This window comes from Leptinotarsa decemlineata, unplaced genomic scaffold (genome assembly GCF_025532065.1).
Source record: "Leptinotarsa decemlineata unplaced genomic scaffold, Ldec_3_MD MMD2_P_RNA_scaffold_9, whole genome shotgun sequence".
NCBI lineage: Eukaryota > Metazoa > Arthropoda > Insecta > Coleoptera > Chrysomelidae > Leptinotarsa > Leptinotarsa decemlineata.
Window position 1 is genome coordinate 11,654,616 of NW_027412536.1, and position 16,457 is coordinate 11,671,072.

The window sequence follows — 16,457 nt, forward strand, 5'->3', positions numbered from 1 at the left end:
TTATTGTAACTAACATTTTCAAAACTATCAAGAAAAAACAAAACACCAACAATATAAGGGGAATTCAAATTCGGTAGCCAATTCAAGATATAACGGTAACAATCACTCAGCAATCTATCCCAAACACCATACGGGCATCCAGTCGATATCCAGGAGATGTCCAATTTATGTCCAAAGGATATTATGGACATCTGAAGTGTATATGCCAGGACAATCATAAAATATCATACATTTTTGGGCAACTTATGGATGGCCATAGGCTATCTATTGAAGGATCTCCATTCCAAGTCCACTGAAGGATATCTGGATGCCCATTTCATCAAAGATATTAGACAATAATTGGATAATAAAGTGTTGTCTGGTTAGTAATAATTTTGTTCTCATAGCAAAAAAGTATATTTCTTCTATTACCTCTTTGTAGAATTGAAAAAAGCAAAAACTAACTCAAAATTTAAATAATCACTAAAATGCAAGTTCTTTGCAGTTTTTTGAAACACCAGTCATATTGACAACAATTCTTCATTAACATTAATGGATACCCCTCTATAGGAATACCCAAGTTTACGAGCAAACAGTAAAACATTTATATTCATGTAAATAATCAAAATATATTAATAAATTGTGCCAACCATTTTTTTTTACAAAATACATGCCATTTCACAAAACATTGATAAGTTATCACCAACTTAATGAAATCCAAAACAAATGCGTACAACTATGACTATATTTATTTTGACAATCTTGAAAAGAGAAATGAAACTATTTCTGATATTGTTTAATCAATGCAATGAATGATATATTTTCAATTTTCTTCAATTTTGCAAAGAGATGAATATTCAGTGTCACTATTTTCCATGTTTAAAGGCCGTGAATCTTTGGAATCTGAAAAAATTCACTGCCTTCAAACCCGGAAAATAATGACACTGAAAACCTTGCCGTGAAAGCCTTAACCATTTTGTTAAGATGAATATTATTGAAATAAATGTAGACTTAATTGTATTGTATTTGTTTCATGTCATAACTTGAAGGGGTAAAATCCTTAATATAATGGTCATTAAATTTTAGTTGCAGTTACACAATTTCAAACTCACAACACTTAAACTGAAAGAACTTATTTACTTTTTCTGATACTTGAGTCTTTATATTGTTTGCTAGTTTCCGACTTATAACTGTAGCAAAATGTTCAATTTTTCAAATAACTCATGTCGAAACTTCTTCATTACCCCCATCAAATTCGAGTTTTACATCCTCATGCAAGCCTTCAACGTCTACTTCTGATTCTGCAGCATTAAGCATATTCAGTGTTACCTCCGATTTGATCATGGGTTGCTGTTGCACATTCTGAGGTGGAACTTGTTGCGATACTTGATTTACTTGTCTAACGGGTAGACCAGCATCTTCAAAAGCTTTTTTCTTCAGCGCTGTTCTAATTTGTGATCTGATATTAATAAAGTTTCTGTTAAGCAAATTGAGCATCTGAAGAAATTGGGACCAAGAACTTACACTGTTCTCCTTTTGATATGATCACTTATTTGGTTTAGACCATCTGAAAACTGTTTGACTACCTGCCGTAGCATCTCAATTTCTTCATCAGTCCATTTACTGGGAAAATTTTCAGATTTTACATGGATTTACAGTAAATATAGATTAAATTCCTAAACTTACCCCGTAGGAGATTCAGCATTAGGATGAAGTTGCATTGTGAGATCACCTAATCGGTTAAATGCTTGGCCTGCAGCAGTAAAAATCTCACCAACCTTAAAAAGTTATATCAGAAAAGGTATTTTATTAAAGGATAATACATTACCTTATTGGCAGAACTCATTTTCGATTTGAATTTATTCAAATTTGTTTTGTGTTAATTCTTGAGTTCATAAAATCATAATGTTATTTTCAAAATATAATCCAATTCCTGTCAGTGTATAGAAGTAAACTATTGTGGTCAAAGAATCTGATTAATTTTATTTTTAATATTAAATGGAGGCTACCATCCACTTGATAACATGAATTCAAAATTCAAATTCTCAAGAAACAAAACACAACTTAGCTTTTAGCATTCTTCTGCGACAAAAACATACATAACCTTAAATAGCCCACTGACGTCATAATATGGACTAGGCATTGAAGAGAGAACATTGACTCCAACAACTAAAAAAAGAAGAGACGACGTTTTACGTGTTGCATATATCCATTGTGAAAAATTTGGGATTTTATTCATCACATAATGCTGTGACGCTACTGTGACGTGACCAGTTCATATTATCATGTCTATGAAATAACCACATTTAATCACTAATCACATTTTTACGGAAGCCCGGTCACGACACACAATGCTACTGATACACTGGTACAGATATGTGACGTCACTTGTGGAAAGTACAGAGATATTACGTCACTTGTGCAACGTACAGAGATATTATGTCACATTGGTATGCGTAATTTGAAATATAATGAATAACTGGTTTTCTATTACTTTTTTCTATCCATTCATATATGTTGATAGAATAGTAATTGATTTTGAATCAATGATGGTTAGCAATGCGGTAGTTTCTTAACAATTTAATCAAGAAATATTTCACAAAGGGTTACACTCAGCCAGAAATCGTGTTTTTTTTGTTCTCTCACCATAATTTATGCATTTCTGTTAGGCAGTTACAAAGAATATTGAAAAAATTGAATCTGAAACGAAAAAATGTTGAAGAATTACCTATTGAGGATGTGGTTTTTGGGGTGTTAGAAGAAATTGATGATAGTAGTGGAACCTGCCTAATAAAACAAATCTTTTATTTACTATCCTAAACAAGAGAGACAGAAGATTTGACTTGGTCCCCTTGTTCAGTAACATTAAATTTGAGTAACGGGTAACGAGATAGGGTACACCCCCCATTTTTCTATAGTTTGGAAAATACAGGTTTCAAATTATTAGGTTACTATAGTACTATAATTCTCTTATCTTGACTGGAGGTAACCACAAACTCATTTTTTCAAATGACAATATAAGCATTTTTTTCATTATCCGAAGGAAGTTTGAATTTATGAGAAAGATTGGAGGTACAGTATAGATTATTTGATAGTTTAAGGTAAGCCATAAAAATCAAACATAAATCAAGTTACTATGAAATATCATACATAATTTGTGGCTTGTCACATGCAAGTTTTTTTTTGTTTCCTTATAGTATGTGTGTTCCAGTCTTCCGCCAAAAGGCCTAGTTCACCCCAAATAATAGAACCAAAACAGTATCTGAGACTTTCCACAATTAGCTGATCACTATCATCATAATTCATACTGTGTTTTAGATCTTTGAAAAAACTTATCCAAGAACTCATACCCTGCCGTCGCATTTGTGACCAGAAACATTCAGGTTTGTTGGAAATTATCTTTCCTTCAATATGACTCTTGAATCCTGCTAAATTATCATTGTGATAATACCTTAAATAGTTCTGCAAACATCCAACTATGCTATTCTCTGTTCCTTTGTCTGTTCTCAGCAATGTTGGCACAACTTTCAATTGTCTAATTGTTTCTAAGTAATATGACGCTCTTATCCTAGATTGTTATTACTTGAAGCTACTCGTAGCCACAATATTTTTCTGAAAAATCCATCTGTAGCTCCGTAGATTGCATAACCAAATAGCTTCAATTTATAATATTTGCCATATAAAACTGGGTCTTGGAACTATTTATTTACATCGCTTTAGCCTCCTATGTGACCTTGCCTCAACACCTTCCGGATCAGCAATCCTTAGTATTTCTAAAACAGTATTCCTTTTCACTTGGATACTATATACCAGTTTTAACCTCCTCCATAACGAGTTGTATCCTAGGCAGGTTCCACTACCATCTTCAATTTCTTCTAACACCCCAAAAACCACATCCTCTATGGCTGATTCTTCAACATTTTTTCGTTTCAGATTCAATTTTTTTCAATATTCTTTGTAACTGCCTAACAGAAATGCATAAATTATGGTGAAAGAACAAAAAAAGCACGATTTCAGGCTGTGTGTAACCCTCTGTGAAATATTTCTTGAATAAATTATTACGAAACCACCGCATTGCTACCAATCATTGATTCTAATTCAATTACTACTCTATTAACATATATAAATGGATCGAAAAAAGTAATAAAAAACCAACCATTCATTATATTTCAAATTACGCATACCAATGTGACATAATATCTCTGTACGTTGCACAAGTGACGTAATATCTCTGTACGTTCTACAAGTGACGTCACATATCTGTACCAGTGTATCAGTAGCATTCTATGTCGTGACCGGGCTTCCGTACATTTTTGTCTTCTGCATATGCAGCATAAATATTATAGGTGTGTTCGTTTGATACATATATCTATCTAAGCACTCGATCAGCTCGCTTTGCTTGGCAAGCATTCAATAATATATATCCGTTGTCCCCGTTACACTAGTTGCACACACACCGATTTTGGACGGCCAGTATAAAATCGGCCGATATTTTATTGGTAGCGGGTGCTTGCACACTCACCGGATTTTCATCGGTCAAACAATCAGTTGCTTTGTTGTCGTAATTAGCACCAACTACCAAAACGAAGTTAATGCATAGTAACTACAATTTCGCCGAGCATTCGAGACTGGAATGGTCGTTAAAAAACCGGTGAGTATGCAAGAGTGTATTTAGTCATGTACGCCACTACTTCCCGGTATTGCCGGCGATACAGTGGCAGTGGACGGCTGCTCACCGGTATTTTACCGGCGACGATCACCGGTAGGCATGTGTGCAAGGTCCCGTTCCCACATGTGGTTCACTATTGGAATTTGGACGACCGGTATAAAATCGGCCGTCCTCAATCAGTGTGTGTGCATTTAGCGTAACGCTAGTTGCACAAATTAAATGATTGGAACGAGAAAATAACTTTTTAAAAAGAATTTATTTTACAAACTAGAGACGACTGTCTCTTACGAGAGCTACAAACAGAATGATTATTAATATAATGTTAACTGGATGCTAACTGCATGTCGAGATAAGGGATTCCTGGAATATCTCTTACTCAGCTGAATCTCCGTGTGAATGGCCGTGTCGTGGGAACTATGACCACGTAACTCCTTCCTCCTTAGGCCGAAAAAATAATGGAATTATTTTGGCGGCTTGGAACCATATCTTCGTCGTTGGTATTTTCTTCTTTTTGGGGTGTTTTGAAGCAACTACATCCCAGTATACGGGTTTTAATCCAATTTTTCTTAAAAGCTGCCAATATCAGGACAATTATTGTGATAGTAACTCCTGCAAAAACGCCAAAAATGGTAGTGTTATTTTCGGAGTTGTTAAATTTGTGGATTGGTTTCAATCGGTCCACTATATTGTTGATTTCGTAGAGTTCTTCAAAATTGATTCTCGAGAAATTTTGTGTTTCATATATTGTTGACTTCTCGATATTTTTCATTTCAATTTTAGGTAAGATCAGTGGCTTGCCTGTTCCTATTTTCACGTTGTTGGTGAAAATCTTGTTTCTCACTTCAATTTGGCAATTTTTCGGGATCTTGACTAGGGTGGGCGCTTTTATTTCCAAATATTGATCGGTTTTACACTTGGAAAATATTCTTTCGCTCTGTATGGGAATTACCAGGCTTTCTTTTCGAGTGATTTGTTCGATAATCGACTCTGCCACATTGATTGGAAGAGGCTGACAATTATCGGCAACTTTGCCTTCGATCAGGTGGGATGTGCATTGGTCTTCGGAAAAGTAATCTTCTGGACAATAATACGTTTTCTCTAATACTGGGCATGGACTGTCTTCGAACTGGATATTGTGGTTTGCTCGTGCCAAATATGGGTATTTTGGGATAAAAATACTGTGATTTTGGATGATAGGATAAAGGTGGAAAAATGTAAGAACTTCGTTTCCGACAATAGGAACGTGTATTGCGAAAATTATTCTGTCATTCGAAAAAGTTACTTGTGCACCGAAAAATTGATAATATGTCAACATACTTTCAAATTTCGGGATTTTTGAATCAGAATAGATGTTGCTTAAATAATTTATTATTTATTTCAGTTCAGAACTAGGTATTATTGAATTGTGTAAGGTATTTAACTTTGCAAATGTGATAGCATCTTCTAGATTATCGATAAAAGTAATCATATTTTGACAGTCAAGGGTTATTTGTGAGACAATTCCTTGAAAACTAATGTAATTCGTCAGGTCGCCAATGGTTTTTTGAACTGCAACTTGAAATGTTTTTAGACTGTTTTCTAATTTTTCTTGATTTGAATTCAAAATTTGGATAGTTTTATTATAGTGATTGATTAATTTTTTGGAGAGAGAGATTTGCATGTTTACCTCATTAATCATATTTTCTTGGTTACGTTCTAATATAGCGATACTTTCGTCGTATCGTTTACCATCATCAGCATCAAGAGTACCGAATAACCAATTTTCGATTTTTCCAATAACATTTATCATACCTCTTTTAATACGGATATGGGGTTGGAGGTTTTCTAATTTCTTTTTTGTCATTTCAATAAGATACTCGGTTCTGACTAGCAGGCTGTATGCTAATCCATGATAGGAAATTGGGTTATTAATTGTTCCCTTATCAAAATTATTTTTGATTATTTGGAAGTAGTCGTCTAGTTTGTTTAATTGTTTTATTATAGAGCTAAGTTCTATGTAATATAAAAATGTATGTTTGCTGTATATAATTCTTGCATTTCCCAGCTGTATGGGAAGGATGGGGTTGGTTATAGGGGTTATTTGAATATCGTCACTTTGGACTGGGAGCACGTGAAGTTGAAGGTATAGCGGTATCAACACGTGTATCTTCATGTTCTTTTACTCCCTGTAACAAAAGTTTTTTTGAAATTTTTGGTTTTCTGGCTATTGTTTTATGGTAGGTGCCTTTATTTGTTTTAAGTTTTATATCGGTCTCTTCAATAATTTCAGTTTTCTTAAATTTCGGTCGATCTTTATTTCGCGCCTTTGTTCTAATATACGCAACTTGTTGATTTGCAAACTCTGGGGGTTCATTTCGTTGGGTATTTCTGTTTTCAATGACTTTTTCTTTAGTAATTTGGTTGGAATTTTGAATAGATTGATACAGTTTTTTGACATTTTCTTTGTGTTTTTGAACGTAATCGGAAACAATTATACGATCATTTAAATCAAATGGGTCTGTGTTATTAATATGACCTTTAATCACTTCGAAAGGTGTAAATTTGGTAACACTATGTATTGAATTATTATAGCCAAGGACAGCTCTTTTCATCAGCTGTTCAGGTGTGAACGATTTTCCTTCTTCCTTTAAGCATCGATAATGCTCAATCAGTGTTGAATGAAATCTTTCAACTGGTGAATTAGAATTACTGTTTTTTGAAGTTGTGTAATGCAACTCAATGTTATAAATTTTACAAAAGTTTTCTAGATCTTTATTTTTGAATTCGGTGCCTGAATCAGCGGTTATTTTGAGTGGTAAACCGTGATGGGTAATAAAATTGAGTAGATTTTCGACTACTAAAACTCCGGTTAAGGATTTTAATGGATATGCCTGACCATATCGTGAAAATGTGTCGATAATTGTTGAAAAAGTTTCGTTTGAAATTTTGAATGTATCTATGTGAACATGCTCAAATGGCTTAGAAGTTGTAGGTGTTAGGTTGAATTTAATTACAGGAGGATTCCGATCGTATTTGTTTTTCTGACATGTTTCGCAATTATTAATATAATTTTGTATGTCTTCTGCCATTTTTGGCCAATAAAATCGTGAACTGAGGGATGTCCTCATTTCATTTATACCTCTATGGCATGTTTTCTTAACGTGATAGCATTTAAGTTTCTCTTTCTGTTCTTTCGATGTTTCTACATCCTCTAAGAATGTTGGACAATGAACAATTTTGAATGAAGAATTCTTGAGTAAATTTTGGATTGTTGTATTGAACACTTGTGAGACTGCTGGGTTTTTAAAATGGAAGGCAAATGTTTGTTTTGGATCGATATATTCTTCAATAAGTTTAACAATATTCTCGCTCAGATTTTTAGAGGGTATGGTAATATAAGATCGCAAATTCTCGAATACCTTTTCTATTCTACATTTGAGTTTTTCTATGTCACCAATAGCTACAATTATTTGATTTTTATATGTATTAACTGGTCTTTCTGAAATGGGAATTTGAAAGACAGGGTCTTCGAGAGAAGTGTGAACGGTTTGTGAATCTGATGTTTTTTCGATTTCATTTGATTTTGGGGGAACAATTTGAATATCAGATAATATGTTAATTTGTTTTTTCGGTTCTTGCGGTTCCAGGACTTCATTGAGAACGTCGTTGTCTAAGACTGGAATATTATCGTTATTCAAATAGATGTCGATAAGTTCGTTTATGTCTCCAGGATTATTTTGAACTGAAAGTGTTTCGATAGCATTGAAGTCATTTGTATGAGGATTTCTGGAAAGAGCATCCGCTGCTTGGTTGCATTTTCCTTTCTTATATTTTACAACATAGTCGAATTCCTCTAATTTCAAACGCCATCGCACAAGTCTTGAATTAGGTTCCTTTAGTGAGAAAAGCCACTGAAGGGGTTTGTGGTCTGAATAAATTGTAAACTTTCTGCCGAAAAGGTATGGTCTGAAATATTTGCAGCTCCATACAATCGAAAGAAGTTCTTTTTCGATAGTTGAGTAATTAATTTCAGGTGGGTCAAGTGTTCGAGAAGCGTAACAAATTGGGTGTCCATTTTGTGACAAAATGGCGCCAAGGGCGTAATTTGAAGAGTAGTGTAACAACGTATGTTCTGGCGCAATGGGAGTGGGGGTAACCTATCAGCGTCATCGAAATCGACGCAGGATGGAACGAGTATAGTAGCGATTTAAGTGTGGAACTCCGCCCCTCGGCCCCCTTGGTACTCCACCTAACCTATCGGCCCCTTGGTACTCCACCTAACCTATCAGCTCCCTCGGCCCCCTTCAGTCACGTGATTTTAAATAAAAAAAGTTTATAGTTATGAGATTCGAACCTGGGTCGTCCGCGCCGTAGACATTGTCCTTAGCCTCTACACCATCGTAAGATATTGAAGTTAACTGCGAATGTTGGGTATTTATAGCGTTAGTTTCGTCGGGACCGAAATTGACTCATTCATTATACTTGACAGCATTTTTATTTTTGATTTCCGTAGAATGTAATCGTCATTATCATATTGAAGATAGGAAAATATACTTAGATTTGGGAAATAATTAATATTTCATGTAAAGATGTGTATGTGTGTGTAAGAGCGAGAGGCGCGTGTGACGTAATCGATGCAAAGAGAGATGGAGATTGAGGTTTTACCGGTGGCTAGTGCAAGCAGGTGTTGCCAGTTGTACAATAAATCAATGTTTATGGAGTAATGTAGCGTTGCCGGTTTGAAAATTAAGTTATAGAACACACAGATTCATCTATGAGTCACTAGCTGAACTATCTATTGGTTGAAGAAGGACACTGTAAACACTAGACTCATAAGACTGCATCTGTCAAATGTCAATACATGCCAGCATGGCAGGTTCGACGTTGCCAGTTGTACAATAAATCATTGTTTATGGGGCAATGTAGCGTTGCCGGTTTTGGAATTAATCGTGAACTACTCGACGAAAATTGGAAGCGCGAAAATGATATATTTTATAATAATGAATCAGATTTAAGAAAAAATATGACAATCTGCCATCCGTCATTGTATACGGGGTGTCTCAAAATACATCATTGAAAACAAACATAACGTCGAAGTGTACAGGGTACGTCAAAATATATTTAAGAAAAAACATGTCGGTTCAACAGAAGTCTAGCATTCCAACATGTCGGAAGTCTCGTATCTTTGTTAACCAAGATAGCATCATCAGGAGAAAGAGGAGATCCAAAAGTGTCGAGAGGTTAAGCTTTGTGGACTCAACGTGAGGGCAATGGGGGAGCGAAGTATTCGACAATGACATTTCAAAATACGTGGTTTTCCGTGCGTTTTCGATCGTTTTTCGTGCGTTCACGATCGTTTTTCGTGCGTTTACGATCGTTTTTCGTGCGTTTTCGATCGTTTTTCGTGCGTTTTCGACCGTTTTCCGTGCGTTCATTCGTTACCGTTTCATCGTTATTGTCGTAACGGTTTTTCGTGTTTCAATATGACAGTCATTTATCATTTAACGCGTTTCGCTAACCAAGTTAGCATCATTAGGAAATGATTATTTTGCGAATTTTCAGACTCTTGAACGGAACCTTGTGGAACACCCAACCTAACTTCTGTTACAGAGTAGTGTCGGTCAGCCAATCAGAATGGAGAAATCAAATATCGCTCGATTGATTGTGCTAGATGAAATTGAACTGGAGAATGAGGGTCGAATAATAATAATAATAGTGATAAAACATTAAAAGCTTGAAAGTGACGTATTCAGCGTGATAGGTGGTGGCGTGTGTGATAATGAATGGGTTATTACAAAGAATAATAGCGCAACTGTCAGAAGGGCACTGAGTTGTATATTTACTAATAATGATCAGATCGTCGCATACGGCATGTCAAATGAAAGGATAAGAAATGGAGAATTCGTCGACAGAGAAAAAACAAATATGGCGTAATGAATATAATATCCAAGGCCGAATGTGAAATAACATAGGAAGAATTGCAAATTCAACAAACTTGTAATTAAAAAATGTTGGGTTATGAACAACTATAAGTTTATTCCAATTGCAGAAGCTTGATTCAAAACGCAGAATTTATTGACAAAGAAAATGAAAAAAATTATTGGATACTGAAACATATGATATATTTGGATTCCTTAGGGTGAGAAGGATTCGAAACCATCAAAAAACGACCACTTCCGGTTTTCACTTCCGGTCCTCCGATTTCGATGATTTCAACATCAATGGATTCGTTTAGATGTCATGAAACATAATTAATCATTTGTCGAAGCCAAAAGGACCTTATAACCTATTTTCATTATACTAGCAGCAACAGACCGATGTGGGTACTCATTTCAAATGATGTCATTTGTAGATTATGAAAAGTATAATATCGAGCATCTAATGTGAAATAGCATAGAAAGAATGGCACATTTGAAGAAAATCATTGAACATATTTGAAATTAAAAGTTGTTGGGTTATGAACAACTACGAGTGTAATGTAATTGCAAAAGTTTGATTCAAAACACATAATTTGTTGACAAAAAAAATGAAATAATCATCGTATACTGAAACATATGGTATTTTTGGATTCCTTAGGGTGAGAAGGTTTCGAATCCGTCAAAAACAGGTCACTTCCGGTTTTTACTTCCGGTCGTCCGATTCCGATAATTTTGACATCAATGGATTCGTTTAGATGTCAAAAAACATGGTTAATCATTTTACGAAGCCAAAAGGACCTCATAACCTATTTCTGCTATACTAGTCGCAACAGGTCGGTGTGGCTACTCATTTCAAATGATTTAATGTGTAGACAATGAAAAATATAATATCGAGCGCCTAATGTGAAACAGCATAGGAAGAATTGCAAAGAGAATCATTGAAAAAACTTCGGATCGTTACGTACATCATGTCAACTGAAAGAAGAAAAATTGCAGAATTCATCGACAACGAAAAAACAAATATGGTGCAACATGTCAGAAGGGCACTAACCCACATCTTTATTAATGATAACTGAATCTCAACGTGCAGCACATCAAATGAAAGGGAAACGAATGCAGAATTCATCCTCAGAGAAAAAGCAAATCTGACGCAACATGTCAGAAGGGCACAAAGCCACATTTTCGTTAATAATTGTCGAATCGTCACGTACAGCACGTCAAATGAAAGGAAAAGAAATGCAAAATTCATCGACAGAGAAAAAACAAAGATGGCGCAGTATGTCAGAGTGACACTAAGCAACATCTTTGTTAATGATAGTTGGATCTCAACGTGCAGCACATCAAATGAAAGGGAAACGAATGCAGAATTCATCAACAGAGAAAAAAAAAACGGAGACGATGCCAAGAGGGCCCAAAGTTGTATCTTCACTAATAATAGTCGCATCATCACATGTAGCATTTCAAATAAAATGGGGGAAAAAAAGCAGAATTCATGTGTTTGTTGCGCTATTCAAATCCAAGGTGACATGGATCAATGTCAACGCTGAATATGCATCTAACAAAGACTCTTTGATTTTTTTTTTGTTTCATTTCAGAATATGTCATCACTAATTTTTATATTTAAACCCAAAGTGACATTGATCACTGTCAATGTCGAATCTACATCCGGAGATACGCAGTTCTCAAAGCGACAAAACAAAGGCTCTTTGTTTCATTTTGAAATATGTCATCACTTATTTTACTATAAATACGTCATGCATGGCGAAATGAGTTAGTTGCATCCGTTGAAAGTGATACCAGTGACAAGTGCACCGATTCTATTTGAAAGTAAGTGTTTTAGGTTTGACTTTTTCCTCAGATGAATTCATTCAAATGTAATTTATTTGAAAATTGGTGAGAATTGTTGAATCATTTGATTTCCAAAATTTTTCTCGATATATATATATATATATATATATATGTTGGATGATTTCAGTCAAATGTTTTACATGTCGTGGTTTGTTTGAGATAGTATTCGCATATATTGTCAATCAAAACATAAAGCTTTCATTTTTTATTTTTCACAGATGGATTTACAAAAGTTGAATGCAAGTTCGATCGTGAAGAGAAAGCCAAGTATCAAAGTAGTAGATTTGCCTGTGGAGATGCCGCAGAGGATATTCACTGCCAAAATCGTGGAAGGAAAATTTGATGAGGCGGTCTTGTTAGATTTGGGAGATAAAGTATCATTTCTGCCCCACCGAGTGACGGAGGCGTATCGTCCTCACTTAGAAGAATTTTCATCAGGAAAATACGCTATTGTGTTCAAAGGGTTGATGGACATTGGGAAACCGAATCTTGTCGTTTCATTTGAGATTGTACAAAATTAAGGTTAGTACTGTTTCCAATTTTTTCTTTGTTTTATAGGCAAAGAGTTTTTGGGTGTATACAATATTTTTCATTCGAGTCAAAAATTCTCACTCACAGATATGATCCGCATAAAGTAGTGTTTCCATACAATATATTTCCTTCACTTAGTACGTGCAGAATATGTGTTTTAAATTCTTTATTTTGAATGACACTTGATTTTTTATTTTCATTATAAGTGTAGCAATTACTTCATGAAAGACATTACCCTCTCTGTTGGCAAAAAAATTTTTAGTGTATGTTTTTATTGAAAAATCGAATTTATTTCAGTGTATTTTTTTATTGAAAAATCGAGTTAATTTCAGAATAATACATCAACGTGTGCAGTATCAGTCAGAGTCATCTCAACAACAACATTCAAAACCGTCATAGCAACCTTTCCAGAACGAGATTCAAATCTCAGCAGTTTCCATTTTTTTCAGTCTATAGAGGCTTGAATTTGTCGATATTCAGTGATTTGTTGGACAAACTGCGTCTATTCAATATATACACAACCGTAATGAATTTGGAAGACTTTGAAGATTAATCGTGGTGTGTTCCAAAATTCAAAAAAAACACGCCGTTCTGTATGGGTCATTTCAAAGGAAATTTGTTCAGCTGCAGTCTCAATAACGTTGATATTTTATATAAATGGCTTTATAATATACTACCAAAATAAATACAATACATATCACACACATCTTTTTTTGAAAATGAAAACTTATCTTATACAGGGAAAGTTGTCAAAAATGTGCAATAACAAAAAATTATATACCAGATTTTATAGAGATGAAGAAACATCATATTGAAAGATACTAAGTTGACAAAAACAGGACATTTTAGAAATAAAGGAAATAAGTTTGTCTGTCATTTTAAATTCTGATTCGTTGGGTCGATATAACAAAAAGTGGCATTTTATATCTTGAATTTTATTCAGGACACTATTATAGTTTATTGACATTTGTCATTAAATTTCAAGTATGATATTTGGAAATTCATTTCGTATTGTAGTTTTTTCGAAATTCCCTTTCAAAATAGCATCCTTTGATATAGATACCGGACGAGTTCATTATGTGTAGATAACCTGAGTTTAATTTTTATGACAATGTCGTTTGGTGTGATCACGAGTCCATTATAACAGGGAGTGAAATGAATTCTCAGACATATGAATATAACAAAGTAACGATACAGACAAATATGAAAAATCGTTATGAAATAATTCAAAGCCATGAATCGAAATACATGAATTGCTTCGATATTCTGAAACAAAAACACTCAGTATTCACAATTCCATTCATTATTCCAACTATCTTCAAAATGCACATCAAGCATTTTGTCGTAGTACGGTGACCGGAGCAAAGTTACAACTTCAGCATATGAATGTTTATAAATAGTAAGGTAGGTCAAGATCTTCAACAAGTATTACGAAATTCATTCGGTGTTCATTGATCACGAAACGGTTCGTAAGCTTTCGGAATACAATGCAAATAATTTTCTTTATGACTATTCGTTAGATATTAAATATTATTACCTCAAAATATATCGAAATCATAACACGTTTGCGATTCATTTTTTCAGTTACACTTGAAAAGTGAGTTTCAGTTTGCAGAAATAATAGCCCACACATGTTGGAAATTTTGCCATAGTGTGGTGAAAATCGTATTGAAAATTCTACGAAATATAAGCGCATACATACAGAGTGAATCAATATTTGAAATACGTCGTTTGGAACCCCCATAACCCTTCTCTATCGAATTTTGGCAGAAATAATGCTGAGTCGTATTGTAGAGTTAACGTTCGAAATTGGGGAAAGTGAAGTATTCTACAGTTTTGCGTGCGACGGTTATGCGTGCGTTTTCGAACAGTTTACGTGCCTTTATTCGTTATCGTTTCGTCGTTATTGTCGTTTTTTTTTCCTATTTCAATATGACAGTCATTTAACACTTAACGCGTTTCGCTTACCAAGTAAGCATCATCAGGAGATGACTAAAGTTCACGCTTTGTCGTATGAAGGTTCGTTTTGCGAATTTTCAGACTCCTGAACCGAAACTTGAGGAACAATCAGCCTAACTTCTGGTACAGAGTGGTGTCGTAAGCCAATAAGACTGGAGAAATCAAATATCAGTAGAATGATGGTTTTAGATGAAATTGAACTGAGGAATGTGGGTCGAATAATAATAATAATAATGATAAAATGTTAAAACTTTGAAAGTGACGTAGTCAGCGTAGGAGGTGGTGGCGTGGTAGAAAATGTGTGAGGATTTGTGGAAATGAATGAGTTATTAGAAAAAAAATGGAGCAACTGTCAGAAGGGCACTAAGTTGTATATTCGCTGATAATAATCGAATCTTCGCTTATAGCACGTCAAATGAAAGAACAAAAAATCCAGAATTCATTGACGAGAGAATACAAAGATGGCGCAACATGTCAGAAAGACATTAAGTCACAATTTCTCTCATGATATTTGGATCTTAACGTGCAGCACATCAAATGAAAGAGAAACGAATGCAGAATGTTATCGACAAAGAAAAAACAAAGATGACGCAACATGTCAGAAAGGAACGAAGCCACATCTCCGTTAATGACAATTGAATCTCAACGTGCAGTACATTGACTGAAAAAGAAAAAAAAATGCAGAATTCATCGACAGAGAAAAAAAAACAAAGACAACGTAACATGTCAGAAGGGTAATGAGCCGTATTTTCGTCAATAATGATTTGTTCTCAACGTACAGCACATCAAATGAAATGGAAACGAATGCAGAATTCATCGACAGAGAAAAAACAAAGATGGCGCAACATGTCAGATGTGCACTAACCTGCTTCTTCGTTAATAAAAGTCGCCTCGTCACGTGCAGCATATCAAAGAAAAAATAAAAGAGGCAACCAAAAGGGCACTGAACCATATTTTCGTCAATGATAGTCGGATCGTCGCATTTGACATGATTCATTCACTCAAAACTGAAATATTTAGAAGATACCAAAGGAGATCTCACGGTGACTATAAGTTCTGGTATGCTTTGTTAGGTATCGAATGATGCGTGCAATTTCGTTAATTCCAGCGACATGATTATTCCAAGACATATTGGTGTCCATTTGAACCTCAAAAAACTTATCGAAGCAGAAGGTGGAACCCGAATCCGTTGAATACAAGGGGTTTGGAAATAGAAAAAAACAACGTTTTAACGCTTTGTTGACCAACACCCGTTATCCATATTTTCATTATTATCCCGATTGTATGACCACCAAACATTCAATATTATCGGGATTGAAGGGAGCTGTTAGGTTAGGTGGAGTACCAAGGTGGCCGATAGGTTAGGTGGAGTACCAAGGGGGCCGAGGGGCGGAGTTCCACGCTTAAATCGCTACGATACTCGTTCTATCCAGCTTGCCCCCTTGGTACTCCACCTAACCTATCGGCCACCTTGGTACTCCACCTAACCTAACAGCTCCCTTCAATCCCGATAATATTGAATGTTTGGTGGTCATACAATCGGGATAATAATGAAAATATGGATAACGGGTGTT

General features: G+C 34.9%; 1 protein-coding gene across 2 annotated transcripts; it reads right to left on the reverse strand.

Moving 5' to 3' along the window:
* Positions 1-582: 582 nt before the first annotated feature.
* On the reverse strand, positions 583-2,096 carry LOC111507979 (BPTF-associated chromatin complex component 1). 2 transcript variants are annotated; one of them, XM_023163378.2, is made up of 4 exons: positions 1,808-2,096; positions 1,666-1,757; positions 1,504-1,602; positions 583-1,426 (listed from the first exon to the last, which is right to left on the reverse strand). In XM_023163378.2, exons 1-4 carry the CDS (start codon positions 1,823-1,825, stop codon positions 1,201-1,203), a joined length of 435 nt encoding a protein of 144 aa, XP_023019146.1. In that variant the 5' UTR covers positions 1,826-2,096; the 3' UTR covers positions 583-1,200. The 2 variants fall into 2 exon arrangements, with proteins under 2 accessions (XP_023019146.1, XP_023019145.1); XM_023163377.2 differs by having other exon boundaries at positions 583-1,438; positions 1,808-2,094.
* Positions 2,097-16,457: the final 14,361 nt, after the last annotated feature.

Bases quoted from the DNA above. Each gene is read 5' to 3' on its own strand.
- LOC111507979 (XM_023163377.2), bottom strand. The intron at 1,603-1,665 runs GTAAGTTTAGGA...AAATTTTCCCAG, and splicing joins AATGCTGAATCTCCTACGGG to TAAATGGACTGATGAAGAAA. The intron at 1,439-1,503 runs GTAAGTTCTTGG...TATTAATATCAG, and splicing joins CATATCAAAAGGAGAACAGT to ATCACAAATTAGAACAGCGC.